This window comes from Nothobranchius furzeri, chromosome 6, assembly GCF_043380555.1.
Source record: "Nothobranchius furzeri strain GRZ-AD chromosome 6, NfurGRZ-RIMD1, whole genome shotgun sequence".
Classification (NCBI taxonomy): Eukaryota; Metazoa; Chordata; class Actinopteri; order Cyprinodontiformes; family Nothobranchiidae; genus Nothobranchius; species Nothobranchius furzeri.
The window spans coordinates 70,193,689-70,211,188 of NC_091746.1; the positions used below are offsets into that span (position 1 = coordinate 70,193,689).

The following is a 17,500-nucleotide window of genomic DNA, read 5'->3' on the forward strand; positions in this document are numbered from 1 at the left end:
GCCATCATCATCGCCATCATCATCACCACCATCATCTTTATCATCATCATCACCATCACTATCATCATCATCATCACCACCATCGTCATCACCATCATCATCATCATCATCATCATCATCACCACCATCATCTTTATAATCATCACCATCATCATCATCATCATTACCATCACCATCATCTTTATCATTATCACCATCAACATCACCATCATCATCATCATCATTACCATCACCACCATCATCACCATCACCATCACTATCATCATCACCATCATCATCATCACCATCATCATCATTACCATCACCATCATCTTTATCATTAACACCATCATCATCATCATCATCATTACCATCACCATCATCTTTATCATTATCACCATCATCATCATCATCATCATTACCATCACCATCATCTTTATCATCATCACCATCACCATCATCAACATCACCATCACCAACATAACCATCATCATCATCATCATCACCACCACCACATCATCATCATCATCATCATCATCACTACCACCATCACCATGATCTTTACTGCCATCATCATCATCATGATTACCATCATCATCATCATGACTACCATCATCATCATCATTATCATCATCACCATCATCATCCTCATCACCATTACCATCATCTTTACCAGGTCAAAACATTGCTCTGCAACGCATGCGGGTGATATCAAACACAATGGCGCTTTCAAGTCACGAACAGCCTTAGATGCAAAACACGCATTCCAGCTTCCTGCCGAGATTAACCCAGACTAGAAGGGTCGTAATCTGAGCTAATCTACGAGCTCTGGTACCAGAGGTCCAAGCCTTCGGCAGTGTCCAGCTCAACCTCGTGACCCAGTAGATTGCACGGGGATCTCCACACAAGGGTGTGTAGACCGGCACAAAATGTGTCGGATGGTTTTATAAAGTTTAGCTCATCAAATGGGCCATTCCCATCTGTACCGGGTCGGCCCGGGCCGGGTAGCCCCAGTTGGCCCCAGCCTGGCCCGGTTGATTCCACACATCCTTGTCTTAAGCCCATGTGGGCTGATTCTACCCACCAATCAGAGGCTTGCTCTAATGGAAGGTGTGAATTTGCTGTCAGCAGTGGGTGTGTTGGCCCTGGACGGCCTGAAGCAGACCCCCTCGAGAAGAGGGCTGAGAATGAGCCTTGGTTGGCCCGGAAAAATACCAGGCCACCCAGATATGTAAACAACCTAGGCTACCCGGCACGGGACGACCCGGTACAGATGGAAATGGCCCAAAACAGACAGCCACACTGATTTTAACACCCAGACTCCACGAACTCTCTCAGATACTTAAGAAAGGTTTTGCTAAAAAATCTAGCTTCCATTCCATCATTTCATTCATACCTTGTCATGTATAATCACTAATTTAGGGAAATAGAAATAAACTATGTACTCGACTCAGTCTGAATTAACATGAAGTGTGTTTTTATGGTCCCTGAATACCGTAAATCCTCTAATACAGGCCTGTATTCAATTAACAGCCGGGTCTCCAATTTTGGCCGGTGTCGGAGTCGGCGCAGGTGAATAATGGCCGGTCTCTTATTGTGGCCGGGTGGAATGTGGTAACAAGCAAGTACGGGGGGCGGTTGTGTCATCCTCTCACTTTTGATTTGCCAGTGATAGACCGCGAGGGTAACTTTAACCGTGCGGAGACGAAGAGGAGGCGAAAATTTGATATCAAGTTCAAAGAGAACGTGCGCTGCAGAACACTGGGGAGCAGTGGCGGCTGGCCAGTAGAGGGCGATAGGGCGCCGCCCTCCCAGTTTTTCCGTGTTTTTAATTTTTATTTTAAAAAATAAATAAATAAAATTAACAATAATCACATTTTCTAAGTTAATTGTGTGTTTTGTAACAAAAATAAATCATATATATATATATCTATATTGGTCTCTGCCGGTCTCTGCCGGTCTCTGCCGAGCTCTGCCGGTCTCTGCCGAGCGGCGGAGGCTGTGTGCTGTTTTTCAATCGCCCAAACAGGACGAGACCAGCTGTCCAATTGCTGACAAGAATATCAAAGGGTAGGAATGGGAATGTATCCAATCAGCGTTGACGTTGTTTCAGAACGTTTCAGAAGAATGATGGGCGATGGAGCTACCGCCAAAGGATTCGTTGGTGTTCGGTAGAACTCGGCAGAGTCGTTTTTGGTCGTGACGCAGATGTAACATGGACGCCGCCGGTGACTACAACCAGCATGGATACCGGATCTCAGCAGCCACTGAATTCAGTTCGGTCTCTTCTCCAGTATCCGTTCGAGAGGAGAACTATGGTGGAAAAACTTAATGTCAAAGAGCTTGGACCAGATCAGCCCGACGTAAAGATAAGCCAGCAGGAGAAGGAGAGAGGTAAACTGTACACACGACGCTTCTCCCGAAATTGGTACACCAGGAAGCAGTGGCTAGCTGGATGCAATCACGCTAATGCGTTATTTTGCTTTCCGTGTTTGTTATTCAAAACGGCTGGGACAGATAAGGCATGGATGAGTCAGGAGTTACAGACATGAAAGAAGGTGAAGAAACACGAGTCATCCCGGGCACACATGGACAACAACACGGTGAAGCTAGCCATGCTAGGCAGCAGAGCTAACGTTGCCATGCAGGGAACAACAGCAGCTGGGTGCAGAGGTAAGCTGTACATTACATTTCTGTAAACAAGACAATCAGAATCAGAAATCCTTGGTTGTCCCACAAACCGGGACATTTGTTTAATAACATGTTTAATGTGCAATAACTGTAAAAACTAATTTCAACACACATACTTATTATACATATTTAATCACGTAAATGTGTATTTCATGTAAATTTGTACATACATCAATCTGATTCCATTTTACTTGTTACACCTCTGCTGCAGCAAACAAATTTCCCAGCTTTTGGGACAATTAAACATTTCTGATTCTCAATCAGATGTTTTTACATTTGAAGTAAAAACATCTGATTGAGAATCAGAATGTTTTATTGTCCCAAAAACTGGGAAATATGACATTTGTAAGAGGATACTGATGACATTATTTCCTATGAAAGTGTTTCCTATGTACTTATCTGTTGTGTTTTATTTATCATATGACAGGTTTTTCACACCATCCTGAGCCATACAAAAGAAGATTCTTGTCACCACACCCATGACCACAGCCGAATCAGAAAGGTGCTTTTCTACTTTAAAGAGGATTAAGACTTTCCTGAGGAACACCATGACACAGGATGGGCTGAATGCTCTTGCCAGGCTCTCCATGGAAAAAAAGCTTGTCACAAACATTCCTGACTTCAATAAAAAGCTAATCGAGAGCTTTGCCACTCAGAAGGACAGAAGGGCAAAATTTCTGTACAAATGAGGTATCACACATACACACACACACATGCATCCACTTGATCTTTGTATAAAGTTGACCTTGGCACAACACTCCAGAAATATTTAACAGTGTAAATTTCTGGCATTTTGTCTAAGTGGTGTTTACTACCATTACTGTAACAGTGACCTGCTCATAATTTTTGGTGTTCACTCAAATGTTGAAATTAAACAAAATGTTTTTGTTACTTGCCTCTTGCATTGCCTATTTACCATTTATGGTCGTGTTATTTTATGTGCAATTTAATGCAGTATTTTTCAACCTTGGTCTGCAAGGCAGCGTGCCAATAGTCAGACACACCTGGATTAATCAGTTTGTCCAATGATGTAAGACAGGAAATAAAAGAGCTGTGCTTAATTCAGGAAATAGTGAAGTTGTGCACAAAGCTCAGAAAGCACAAGTTTGTTTAAAAATAAAAAATAGCACAGCCCCACCAAAAATATTTTTCACCAGCCGCCACTGCTGGGGAGCAATAGGGGTTGTATGAACTAGTCGACTTCACTATAGGGACTTTTTATGCCTGTCATCGACTAGTCGCTGTCACGTGATAATGACCGGCAAGATGCAGCCCTCGGAAAAGACGGCAGCCTGCTGTCAGCAGGTGACAAGCTCCTGCGCGTCGGGGGGCAACACGCTGTGCCAGAGCGTTAGTACTGACACGCGATCGTTCATGTCGGTTCATTTCCTTCAATGTTTTCTGTCTTTTATTTGCGCCTTGATGTGTTTCGCTGCTGTGGAGCGGGGCGCATCACCTTGTCCTCCGACGCACCGATCACTGATGTGGCCAAGCAGGGAGCACTCCGCTGTTTTTGCGGTCAGTAGATCTGCGTCCTGAGCACAACCACAGTAACATTATCAAATCAGGTGTCGCCACCTCAAAAACGTATTTAACACGCGATCGTTCATGTCGGTTCATTTCCTTTAATGTTTTCTGTCTTTTATTTGCGCCTGATGCGTTTCGCTGTGGAGCGGGGCGCATCACCTTGTCATCCGGTGACGCACAGATCACTGATAAGGCCGCCAAGCAGCGAGCACTCCGCTGTTTTTGCGGTCGGTAGATCTTTTAGAACTGCAGTTCAAAGGTAACTCATGAGGTGAATATATATGAACCCAGGTAGCAGTTTTTCTTTAGGATTGAGAGGAGATGCAGGAAGATAATAAACAGGCAGGACAGAAAAATAGTCAAATAAAAACAAGTTAGTTTTTGTACCTGGTGGTTGCAACAAACAGACACCATTGAAGGTAATCAGAAGTGAGGAACAATGTTTAGAGCAGCAGCAGAGAGGCTGCAGGCGCATCAGTGAGTTTGTGGCCGCTGCGCAGGGGGAGGGGGGAGAGGGCTGAAGCAGAAACTACCGTTGTTAAAAGAAATGTGTTTAACTTTCAAAATGTGGGCGCAATTTTAATTGTCAAAAACTCCAGCGAACCATTAGTTCATTTTGCTCAAATAGAAATAGAGGCCTGCCTCTAATTCTGGCCCTCCTTCCAATAAAGGCCTGGAGCTTGATGAGCTTGAGTCAAATACAGGCCCGGGCCTGTATTAGAGGATTTAAAGAGCAAGTCACCCCCTACCAGAGTCTAACTGCACTCCCACTTCATGTTTGAAAAATGCTACAAATGCTGTTGCCAGGCAGACCGAGAGGGCGGAGCCGCTAACAAATACACACACAGGCTCAGGACAGCATTGTGACATCATAATGCACCAGTTTACATCATAGCATACCTCTTAGCCAATAGCAGTGGCAGATTTAAATTCAAATACAGTGCAGAGTTTTTACCCGACAACGGCACAACACTGACAGTTTTAGGCAGAATATTTAAATTTTAACCAAGATGCACTGAACTGCCAAATTATTGACTACACGTGTCTGCAGCACGATTAGACACACATTTATATAGTTTATCAGCAAAAAAAAAAGTTTATTTGGGGGTGACTTGCTCTTTAAGGTAAGTTAAACTAAAGTCTTCTGATTAAACGTTCAGGGTTGTGTCTTAATGCTCACACCCTGCGCTGTGGACACCTGTCCTTTTGCTCCAGCTCCAATGACCTTGTCGTCTGTGGCTTTCCTTGGCCTTTCAGTGGGTGGCATGTCCACGCGACACCCAGTGTAAGTGTCTGACCTCGAGGCTTTTCCTTTCCTGTTTGGCAATGACCTGCTCAACCGCTTTAAGCCTACTGTTGAATGTTGACCTCGGTGGGTGGAAGCTCAGGACCCGGTTGACTCAACCGCTGCTCATGAAGCTCCCCCAGGATCTCATTTCTACCTTAGGTGTGGTTCCCGACAACAGCGCCGCCCAGGTGGCGAGTCGATTTAGTGTTTCTCTGGTCAGTGGCAGACCGTGTCTGCTTCGTCTCTGCACCTGAACAAACCTCGCCCTGCGTTGGAAACCCCACCTACCGAAGGGGGGGTTGAAGAGACAGAGTGCAATAACCTTTTTGTCACCTATTGACCTACTCTGGAATTGATAAGGGTGTTGGATTGACAGACTCAACAGACCGTTCGTTGCCCCTACTGAGACGCTCATCAACAATTCATTTCTCAGCTCTCTTTTCTGCCACCTCCGTTCCCCCACCACTGAAGCAGCAACCATCACAAGTTATCCAGGCTGCTTGAGCAAAGATGGCCATCTCCTGCTGCACTCTCTGACCCAGCAGAGACTCAAAGATGGAAAGAGTTTCTGGATCTCAAGCCTGAACGGTGGAACCTGCCTGATGAGCTTCGTCAAGCTCCTGCACCTTTTGACATGTCGGGTCGGGTTTGTTTCAAGGTTAATTTTGACAGGGAGGGGGCCCTCAAATGCCTCGAAATGGCCCTGGCAACACTGGATGGAAATAAACTGGTGACGCTGCAGAAGCTCATCGGAACAACGCCAAAGCGAATGCGTGTCGTGGTCAGAGCTAAAGGCGCTGTGTGTTTCTTACTGGCAGGGCTGTGTATGACGTTTATTTCATCTCAACTCAAACATGATGAAATCAATATAAAATACATTTTAAATACATGCATTTAGCTTTTGGCTCAAGTGAAAAAATAGTTGTTGTAGTTTTGCTAAATGTTGTCAACATCCATGAACTTTTATAACCCAACATAAAATAAAAGAACTTTTCTGTAAAATGATTTAAATCATGAAAGAACTTAGAAGTAGAGGTGTGCTAGTCTTCTGTCTGGTCCAGCTCCGAGTCTGATCTCTGGACCTGAGTCCAGACCACCTCTGCTGATCAGCTGAACAGAAACAAGATGGACGTTAATCCTGTAACAAGGGAACCCCTAATCTGAGAGATTAAACCCCCACCCTAGAGTCTGAGAGTCTGGGGGCATCGGGATAATCCTGCTGAATCAGCACCAGAACCAGCACCAGACACTGGACCAACGTCAAAACCAGGACCTGCGCAATACATCTGGCCTAGTACTAGCACCAGAACCTGGAACAGGACCAGAAACGAGGCAGAAGGTCATCATGAGGTTCAAGGTCCATACCGCACCAGTCTTTAGATCAGCAATAGGACCCAACACCTCATGGAGGTTCTGGTTTGTCTGATCTAGTTTACTGCCGAGACTAAACCAGAAGGTTCTGATTGTTCTCCTTCAAATGGGTCGTTTATTATTGGACCAGCAAGTTTCTAAATGTAATTCAACTTTATTCTAGACAAAAACGCGTCGCTATCACCTGACACCAAAGAGAAAAAGAGACTGAAAAGAATCTGAAAAGTGTAAAACTATAAAACACGGTTGTCACGAAGCACGGAGCCAGACGGTCCAATCTTTAAAAAGTTCTGAGGAGGAAAACCTTCTTGTGTCGCCACAAGTTACTGCTGACAGGACACCAACTACGATGTCAGCGACGTACTCTAGCAGAACTCCAGTTTCTACGTGTGGTTTCTCAGTAGTGCATGAAAGGCAGAGATTACTCAGGGGGAGTCTAAATGCATCCCGAGAAGCCACGTGTAGTTGCTGCCTTCCTGGGTGGGTCGTAAGGAAGGGAGTCCAAAAGTAAGTAAATGTTATTTATATAGCACTTATACACTTACACAGATATAGGATCACAAGGTGCTTCACAAAAGGAAGGAACAAGCCTGCATGTACAGCAGCATCATCACTTCTTTGAACTTTTTCACCACATCCAGGACTTGGTTCTACAGGTCGACTGATTTTGGTTTTTCTATAGCAATACCTCGTCGTCGTCGTCGTCTTCCTCCGCTTATCCGGGTCCGGGTCGCGGGGGCAGCATCCCAACTAGGGAGCTCCAGGCCGTCCTCTCCCCGGCCTTGTCCACCAGCTCCTCCGGCAGGACCCCAAGGCGTTCCCGGACCAGATTGGAGATGTAACTTCTCCAACGTGTCCTGGGTCGACCCGGGGGCCTTCTGCCGGCAGGACATGCCCGAAACACCTCCCCGGGGAGGCGTCCAGGAGGCATCCTGACCAGATGCCCAAACCACCTCAACTGGCTCCTTTCGATCCGGAGGAGCAGCGGTTCTACTCCGAGTCCCTCCCGAATGCCCGAGCTCCTCACCCTATCTCTAAGGCTGAGCCCGGCCACCCTACGGAGGAAACTCATTTCGGCCGCTTGTATCCGCGATCTCGTTCTTTCGGTCATTACCCAAAGCTCATGACCATAGGTGAGGATTGGGACGTAGATCGACCGGTAAATCGAGAGCCTGGCTTTCTGGCTCAGCTCCCTCTTCCCCACGACAGATCGGCTCAGCGTCCGCATCACTGCAGACGCCGAACCAATCCGCCTGTCGATCTCCCGATCCCTCCTACCCTCACTCGTGAACAAGACCCCGAGATACTTAAACTCCTCCACTTGAGGTAGGACCTCTCCCCCGACCCGGAGGTGGCAAGCCACCCTTTTCCGGTCGAGAACCATGGTCTCAGATTTGGAGGTGCTGATCCTCATCCCAGCCGCTTCACATTCGGCCGCGAACCTACCCAGCAAGAGCTGAAGGTCAGAGCTGGATGAAGCTAGGAGGACCACATCATCCGCAAAAAGCAGAGACGAGATTCTCCTGCCACCAAACTCGACACACTCCACACCACGGCTGCGTCTAGAAATTCTGTCCATAAAAGTGATGAACAGAACCGGTGACAAAGGGCAGCCCTGGCGGAGTCCAACCCTCACTGGGAACAGGTCCGACTTACTACCGGCTATGCGGACCAAACTCACGCTCCTCTGGTAAAGGGACTGAATGGCCCTTAACAGAAAGCCACCCACCCCATACTCCTGGAGCGTCCCCCACAGGGTGCCCCTGGGGACACGGTCATAAGCCTTCTCCAAATCCACAAAGCACATGTGGATTGGTTGGGCAAACTCCCATGCCCCCTCCATCACCCTTGCAAGGGTATAGAGCTGGTCCACAGTTCCACGGCCAGGACGAAAACCACATTGCTCCTCCTCTATCCGAGATTCAACTATCGATCGGACCCTCCTCTCCAGTACCTTGGCGTAGACCTTTCCAGGGAGGCTGAGGAGTGTGATCCCCCTATAGTTGGAACACACCCTCAGGTCACCCTTCTTAAAGATGGGGACCACCACCCCGGTCTGCCACTCCCTAGGAACTGCCCCCGATGACCACGCAATGTTGTAGAGACGTGTCAACCATGACAGCCCTACAACATCCATAGCCTTGAGATACCCAGGACGAACCTCATCCGCCCCCGGGGCTCCGCCGCTGTGTAGTTGTTTGACTACCTCAGCAACTTCTGCCCCCGAGATCGGACAGTCCATCCCCAGGCCTCCCAGCTCTGGTTCCTCCTCGGAATGCGCATTGGTGGGATTGAGGAGCTCCTCAAAGTATTCCTTCCACCGTCCGACTATAGCCTCAGTTGACGTCAGCAGCTCCCCATCCCCACTGTAAACAGTGTGAGCGAGTTGCTGCCTTCCTCTCCTGAGGCGCCGGACAGTTTGCCAGAACCTCTTTGGAGCCGATCGATAGTCTTTCTCCATGGCCTCACCAAACTCCTCCCACGCCCGAGATTTTGCCTCGGCAACTGCCACTGCTGCACCCCGCTTGGCTATCCGGTACCTGTCTGCTGCCTCCGGAGACCCACAGACCAGCCACGCCCTGTAGGCCTCCTTCTTCAGCCTGACGGCTCCCCGAACCTCTGGTGTCCACCAGCGGGTACGGGGGTTGCCACCACGACTGGCACCGGCCACCTTACGACCACAGCTAGCAACAGCCGCCTCGACAATCGCAGAGTGGAACAAGGCCCACTCGGACTCAATGTCCCCCACTGCTCTCGGGACGTGGTCAAAGCTCTGCCGGAGGTGGGAGTTGAAGACCGTCTTGACAGGTTCTTCTGCCAGGCGTTCCCAGCAGACCCTCACTATGCGTTTGGGTCTGCCAGGTCTACGCGGCATGTTCCCTTGCCATCTGATCCAACTCACCACCAGGTGGTGATCAGTTGACAGCTCCGCCCCTCTCTTCACTCGGGTGTCCAAAACATACGGCCGCAGGTCAGATGATACGACTACAAAATCTATCATCGACCTGTGACCTAGGCTGCCCTGGTACCAAGTGTACCGGTGGGCATCCTTATGTTCGAACATGGTGTTCGTTATGGCCAAACTGCGGCTTGCACAGAAGTCCAATAACAAAACACCGCTCGAGTTCTGATCAGGTGGGCCGTTCCTCCCAATCACACCCCTCCAGGTCAAGCTGTCATTGCCCACGTGAGCATTGAAGTCCCCCAGCAGGACAATGGAGTCCCCTGATGGAGCACTATCTAGCACTCGTCCCAGGGACTCCAAAAAGGGTGGGTACTCTGAACTGATATTTAGCATAGTATATAGCAATACCTGCTGACCATTTTCGGGCCAATGTTAATCGCTGATATCTAGATGCTTTCCACCTTATTTTCATGCTAAAATATCACTAATAACATCAGATGATGAACAAAATTGCAGACTGGCTTCAGTGCGAGGCTGTAGTCATGCTGGTCGCCTGTGGAGATCTAATATGGACTAGGACTGTTAAATTACAGACGGGGCCTCAGACCGCTGTGATCGTAGCGGGGCGTCGTGGCCTTTTACATCAGCTTTTGCACCACGGTCAGGGAAATTAGCTACATGCTAACATAAAGCTAACAGAGTTTTCCGAGCATTTTTAGCAAGAAAAACACGGTAGAGCGACTCCAAAGTGAAGGCACCTCTGGCCTGCTTAGTAATGAAATGATAAGTAGGTAAGCTGACCGAGGATATCAGGCTTCGCTGGCCCATCGCGGACAAAGATTACTGACTGATATCTCTCCTTTGATTGGCTAACATCAACACGACTCTACCACTGACTCTGCTCTGCAACGTTGATGTTTTATCTCCACAAATAACACGAGCCTGGAGGAGTTCTGCTGTGTGGTGGAGTTGCTAATGCTAACAGTTAGCTTCTACTAGCTGAGACACTCTGCTGTTTCCTGGTCGCTAAACCAACAACATCCTTCCCCGTCGTGAGTCCAGACGGGTGAGTCCATTAATGTTAGTGACAGTGTGACGTAGATCTGACAGGATTTTCTATCCTAGAGTTTCACCGTCTGTTTTCTATCAGACGCTACTGCAGGAGGTAGGTGTAGGAGACTATTCTCCTGTTCAGCCTGCATGAAACACTCAGAGTGACCCGTTAGAATCAGAAATTATCATTAAAATAAATTTTTCATTGGTCCACACCTTTCATAGTTGCAGCTCATGCCATTTTAAACCTTTGAAAGTAAAACGTAGGCAAAATATTTGATAAATTACCACTGGCACCACTGAGAGGTAATTTTGTCCTAAATATGAGTTATTTTTATCAGCCTGTCTTTGTACCCCACAATGAAATTGTCTGTTTCAGTCAACTATACCTCCACTAGCCTGAGCTCCACCCATTCATGACGTAACCCACAAAGCAAGATGGTGTCACGGAGGTGTCATCCTCCGTGACACCACACACCCTGCCCACTGCCTGTTTGAACTGTTGCCCTCAGGTCGCCGCTTCAGGTCAGTTAAATCACATACCACCAGACTTTCCAACAGCTTCTTCCCTTGGGCCATCAGAACATTCAACACAACAGCACCATTCAACCCCCCACATCCCCATCAGTAATGTGGACTAATCTGTTTTAAATCATTTTATTGTATTAGCAGATCTGAATCACTGGTTGTACTTTCTTGTTTGCTAAATGTTTTTAAATTGTTTTTAGTCCTTTATGGCTTTTGACATTTATTGTCATTTATTGTCTTGTGCACTGTTGGTGGCAGACCATCTGTAATTTAATTGCCATGAGCAATTACAATAAAGTCTATTCTATTCTATTCTAAAGCCACCATAAAGCAAACAATGAGAAGAAAGCATCCTTGGAAACAGCGTTGGTGCTCCCGCCCAACGCTGTTTCCAACAAAACGCACCAACATCAAAAACATTAAAACTGGCAAGTGAAGTTAAAAGAAGGGAAAGGTTACTGCTGAGACTGGACAGGCAAACCTGCGCAAAACAGCATGCTAGTCAGGTACTCGAACCACTGGACTACCAAGTCTGTTACAAAACAACAGTCCCAAATTGCCCTGAGCTGGCCATTATGGGTGTCTCTGTGGACAGGACTTGTGGTTTTTACGGTGGTGGTTTGTCACCAATACAGAAATACTCCAGCCTGGTACCGGAGGAGGTTTAAAGGACTCATCTGTGACATGAAGGTCACACTCAGATGCAACATGAAATCAACTGCTCTATACCTGCAGCAAGGAGGAAGTGGGCGTTAGTGACCTCCTCCCGGGGTAGGCAGGTTTCAGATCTAAGACTAGCTTCATGGGGAGGAGAACGGTCTGATGGTGCACTTGGCTTCCATCTTCATGTCTACAGGTCCTTCCCTCAGAATCTGAAAACTTGCAGCCGAGACAGGAAAATGCATGAATGCAGCCAAAAACGTGTTTGGGGGTATTTCTCATGAGGAAACAAAAACACCACCTGGTAAAAAGCTCCAAAAGTCCAGGAGCAGTGGGCCGCCCAAGGATGTGCCTGACGTTAAACCGGCCAATGCCCGATTTATCGGTCTACCCCAACTTGGTTGCTTAAATAAAAAGATGGAGCTTCAGCCTGTGGTCCTCTTTAGTTGCAGCTCTTTTTCAGGTTGAACACAATATCACACCTAGAATGCTAGCAGCATAGACACGAGAGCACTAGATCATCCGCATGCATGAGGATTTACAAGGATGTCGCCCACCAAGCATCCAGTCTACAGATCATGGAGGTAGAGGTGAAGAGAGCAGGTGACCTTCCGTCCTCCACGTCACCTGCATCAGCAGGTAAGTCTGAGAGCACCAAGCATAGAGACGTCTGCTTTGTAGTTTAACATACAGGAGCGACCCGTTTCTACTTAAACAGGTATGCATCGCAGCGAAAGGTAACTTTTTACCTGACAGACCGGCTTCCTGCCACAGAAGAAACGTGTGGCCCTAGAGCCGAGAACCGTGACCTTCACCGTTACGTTTCTGGTGGTGAGGAGTCAGAGGCGCCTAGATCAGAGCCAAACCCATCAGCAAATTCTGCTCCAACACACACCTGCCAGGGCCGAACCACCGGGACTAGAACCGACAACAGACACATGTGAGGTCAGAGGGGGGACCGGTTCTGATAGAATCAGACTCACAACAGATTCTGAGGAGTTCCACACCATCAGAACTGCCACTGGTGCCTGAAAACTGGATCATAGCCTTCTCACAATCCAGAAGTTCTGAACCGGATCAGCAGAACCATCAAAGCAGCTGAGGCTCAGGCATTGGTGTTTCTAGCCCCTAAATTCATCCTAGCACCTCTAAAGTTTCACACTTAATTATCTATTTATTTTTACTGTTTGTGGTGATTTCTAAAACATCAGTAATATCTAAAAACCACACAACAGGTCAAAATATTAAGTTTTCTAAACAAAAATACAGCAAATCTCCCCCGTCTCAAAAATGGTTTGATCCTGCTGACCTTCCCAGACTCAGCTCTGAGCCATCCTGATTGGCCGATACTGCCATTAGGGTGACCAAGGTTCCTGATTTCTGTGGGACGGTCCTGAATTTACATTATTTTTCTCAGGTCCTGCTAACTGAGACACCGTCCGGCGTTTTGACTGTCTCCCATTTCGTCTTTGAACCTTGTATAAACTGATTGTGAGGCAAAAAAAAAACAGCTGTCAATCAAGCTAGGAGGCGGGACTTTGATGCAGGTCCGGAGCGCGCGCCGCTCACGAACCTCCAAGCCAAAAGGAAACGACAGAGTGATCCTGGACCAATGGGAGATGAGCTGCTGTTACAATAAAGACTGAAGAGTTAAAGCTGCTCAGGTTCCTCAGTAATCAGACCGGCCGGTGCTAAAGAAGCCCAACAATACGACTGTAACACAGACAAGGTGGTCGTGTTGTTTCATAGCTAAACCCTTTAGAACAGTTGAAATAATCTAATTAAAGACTTGATCATTTATTCTGAGACGTCTGAGAAAAGACAGAACATTAAGTTTAAACTAGGGCTTCACGATATTTGGAAAACCGATATGCGATAACAGTGACTACTATTGCGATGACGATATTACTTGCGATAAATAAAAACTTTACACAGGAACAAAAATAATCAAAAACAAAGAAAAAAATGACTAAAAAAATTCATAAAAATGAGAAAAGCAAAAGTGTGAGGAAATGGAAAAAGAAAACGAACAAGAAGGCAATCAGATGATCCCGGGAAAAGCAGAATCAGCAGAAAGAGCAGAACAAAACTAACTCAGGTGTTTGCTAACCATCAAAATTAAGTGCCGTCCACCTCGTGGGGGGTGGGGGTGGGGGGGTCGTCTAACCTACACCCCATTAGCTCTATTTGATGTGTTAAAAAAACATCATGCTTCCATTTGATTGACAGAATGCATTATGCGTGGGAAACATTTGAGCTGACCATTCATTACGATATTTATCTGTTCTTTGCTATATGCATGTTGCGCATGCTGATATGGTGATAACGATATATTAGCGATATATATTGTTTAGCCCTAGTTTACATCTCACTGTTGTCAGAGATCAAAGTCAGTGATTGTTGTTTTCTCTCCCCTAAATATCTGCTGTAGGAGACTGGTTGTCATTTCTGCTAAACCACCATTTTGTTTTTGTTAGTTTTTAAAATAAAGAAGAAAAAAAGTTTAGATGTATTTTTCAGTGGGGTGTTGATATTAGTGGGAAATGATATGAAAATAAGTATAAATCGATCTAAAATTATTGCTGGTGCTTTTATGCCATTCTATTGTGGAAATTCAGACAAAGCTAACACATTGGCTTCAACTTCAGATTTCCAAATATTACAGGGCAATTCCAACCAGTTTTTCCACCCGTGATTATCTTTAAACTTCTCATATTTTAAAACTACAACATCTGGACCAGTGGTTCCCAACCTGGGGTTCGTGGTCCACTAAGGGGGAATTCAGCACATACAAGCACCTTGTGAATTTTATCTTGTAAGGCGCTGTACAAAAGGTAATTTCTTCTTCTTCTACAACATGTTTGTGGTGAGATGGTGAGGTTACCACACAGCCGAGGGATCCTCAAGGACATATGAGTGGGAACCACGGACGTGGACTTTACCTGGACCAGGTTCTGCTACAGTGTTAGCAGAACCTGCTAAACATACAGACTGTGATCACTGTCATCATGTGGACCAGCCAGGTGTCCCCGCAATGTGGACATGTCCCCACACCACTTAGAAGTTACAATGTGTCCACTTAAGCATATAAAAACAAGCACAAACACACACACACACACACACACACACACACTGTGTCTCGGACTCCGGAACCAACAGGTGGTCTCAGCGTTTGAACTCTGGCTGGAAAAAGGTGGAGGGGTTAACTGTACGTCAAAAGTGCCTTGAAGTGTAAAATACTGGACTCCATGGCAGTAGCTGTGGAAGATGTGATGGAATGTGTAGCTGTTGAAATGGAAATGGAAAAAACTAGAAACATTATAGTAGCCTGTATATATAGAACACCTGGCTCCAATTTACAATGTTTTAAAGAAAGATGTGAAACTCTCATAGATGGATTAAATGACAATAAATCCTGGTTAATATGTGGAGATTTCAATATTGATTTACTTAACCAGAGAAACAAAATGACTAGAGACTTTATGGATGTGATGTCCAGCAGGAGTTATATCCTGTGATCACTCAGCCTACTAGAATCACCAGTACCTGTGCTACATTAATAGACAATATTTATACAAATGAAATTGAGAAGACAGCTAACAGTGGTCTCCTAATTAGTGATATAAGTGATCATCTACCAATTTATATAATACATAAAAATGTATTCAAAAAACCTAAGGAGTCAGATCAGATAAAACATGTTAGAATAAGGACGGAGGATGCTATAACAGCATTTTGTAATGACTTGTTGAAGGAGAACTGGAGTGGGGTTTATGTGAAGGGTGTGAACGTGGCATATGATACGTTCTTAAACACATATAAATCTTTATATAATAAGAACTGCCCTGTAGTTGTCTGTAAAAAACTGGTTAAGTAGTTATTTGACCAATAGAAATCAATTTGTACAGTTAGATGATGAAATTTCAGATTCACTAGAGAATACACAAGGTGTCCCACAGGGGTCAGTGTTGGGCCCTAAGCTTTTTATTCTATACATAAATGACATTTGTGATGTGTCCAAAGTATTACAGTTCATATTGTTTGCTGATGACACGAATATATTTTGTTCTGGAAATGATTTAGAAATTATTATTCAAAATATGGTTTGTGAAATGTCTAAACTTAAGTGGTTTAATGACAATAAATTATTTCTCAATTGGAATAAAACAAAATTCATGTTTTTTGGTAACAGAAAAACTAATGATTTAGTTACGTTGTCTATTGATGGTTTTTTAATTGATAGAGTAAATGAAGTCAGATTCTTAGGGGTTCTCTTGGACCATAAACTTACTTGGAAATCCCATATAAAATATATAAAACAAAAAATATCCATAAGTATTGGAATTTTAAACAAAGACAAAGGTTTTCTAGAAATTGCAACGCTTCAGACATTATATTATTCATTTATCTTACCATACTTAACTTATTGTATTGAGGTTTGGGGAAATACGTATAAAACAAACACTAATCCTTTGTTTCTGTTACAGAAGAAAGTTTTGCGAATTCTATATAAAGCAAATCCGAGAGAACATACTAAAAAATATTTTGTTCTATCTAAAATTACGAAATTCAAAAACTTAGTTAACTTGAAAATTTTACTAATTATGTTTAAGGCTAGAAATAATTTACTGCCAACTAACCTACAAAGGTTCTTTGTTTTGATCCCAAAAAACGATAAGAGTAGAAAGAAACCAGAGTTTAAAAGGACATTTGTTCGTACTACATTAAAGCAAATGTGTATTTCAATAGATGGTGTGAAATTATGGAATAACCTGGATGATGAATTAAAAAAAATGGACAACTACTGATCAATTCAAAAAAATGTATAAAGATAAAATGCTAAAAATCGTATGATTTGGTGAGTTGAGGATGGAGGATTGATGTTTTAGTAGTGATATTATTTGTGGAAGTAAGAGAGCGGTTTATTTTTTGTGTATAAGGCTATTTTGTACTTGTTATTTATCTTCTTCCTCCCCCCATTTCACTCGAATGCTTTATTCTAATTTGAAGTTTGTATATTTAAACTTTGAGTGAAGTAAATTACTGAATTGAATCCAACCAGGTTCGGTTCGGGTGAACCCCACCGTGTCTGTCTGGTTCCAAAGTTAACGGCAGGTGAGTTCGGGCCTGCTCGGTGGAGCGGGGTTCGGCGGGCAGGTGTTTCGCAGGTAAAGCGGACTCACCTTCGTGTACAGCTCGTTCACGGACATCGCGTCACTTAGTCCTAACAGGGATCCATCACAGAGGTCTAGGATCCGGTTCGGTCCTGGACCCGCTCCCGGGCTCCGGTCCGAACGCCAGCAGGTGTTCCCGGAGTTTCGGTAATGTTCCGGTGGAGGTTCGGTCCCGACGGCGAGAGAGGTTGAATCGGAACCGCCTATTTACCCACACCAGTCCAGAACCGCTACACCCAGACCGAACCGCGTGGAGGATCCCGAATTCCAGAGAGACCGGCAGGAATCGCAGGTGGAGGACCGAGGCAGTCCAGTTCTTCCTGA

General features: G+C 45.4%; 1 protein-coding gene across 3 annotated transcripts in view; it reads right to left on the reverse strand.

Annotated features, from left to right (window-relative positions):
* Window positions 1–17,500, reverse strand: part of myo5b (myosin VB) — a 125,673-nt gene that overhangs the window by 100,805 nt on the left and 7,368 nt on the right. Inside the window, exon 1 of one of the 3 annotated variants that reach the window (XM_070552491.1) lies at window positions 17,186–17,383. The exons of the other annotated variants lie outside the window; for them this stretch is intronic. Coding sequence (XP_070408592.1) covers window positions 17,186–17,212 — 27 coding nt within the window. The 5' untranslated portion in view covers window positions 17,213–17,383. Of the gene's footprint in view, window positions 1–17,185; window positions 17,384–17,500 lie in introns of those variants that run through there. 3 annotated transcript variants of the gene reach the window in all.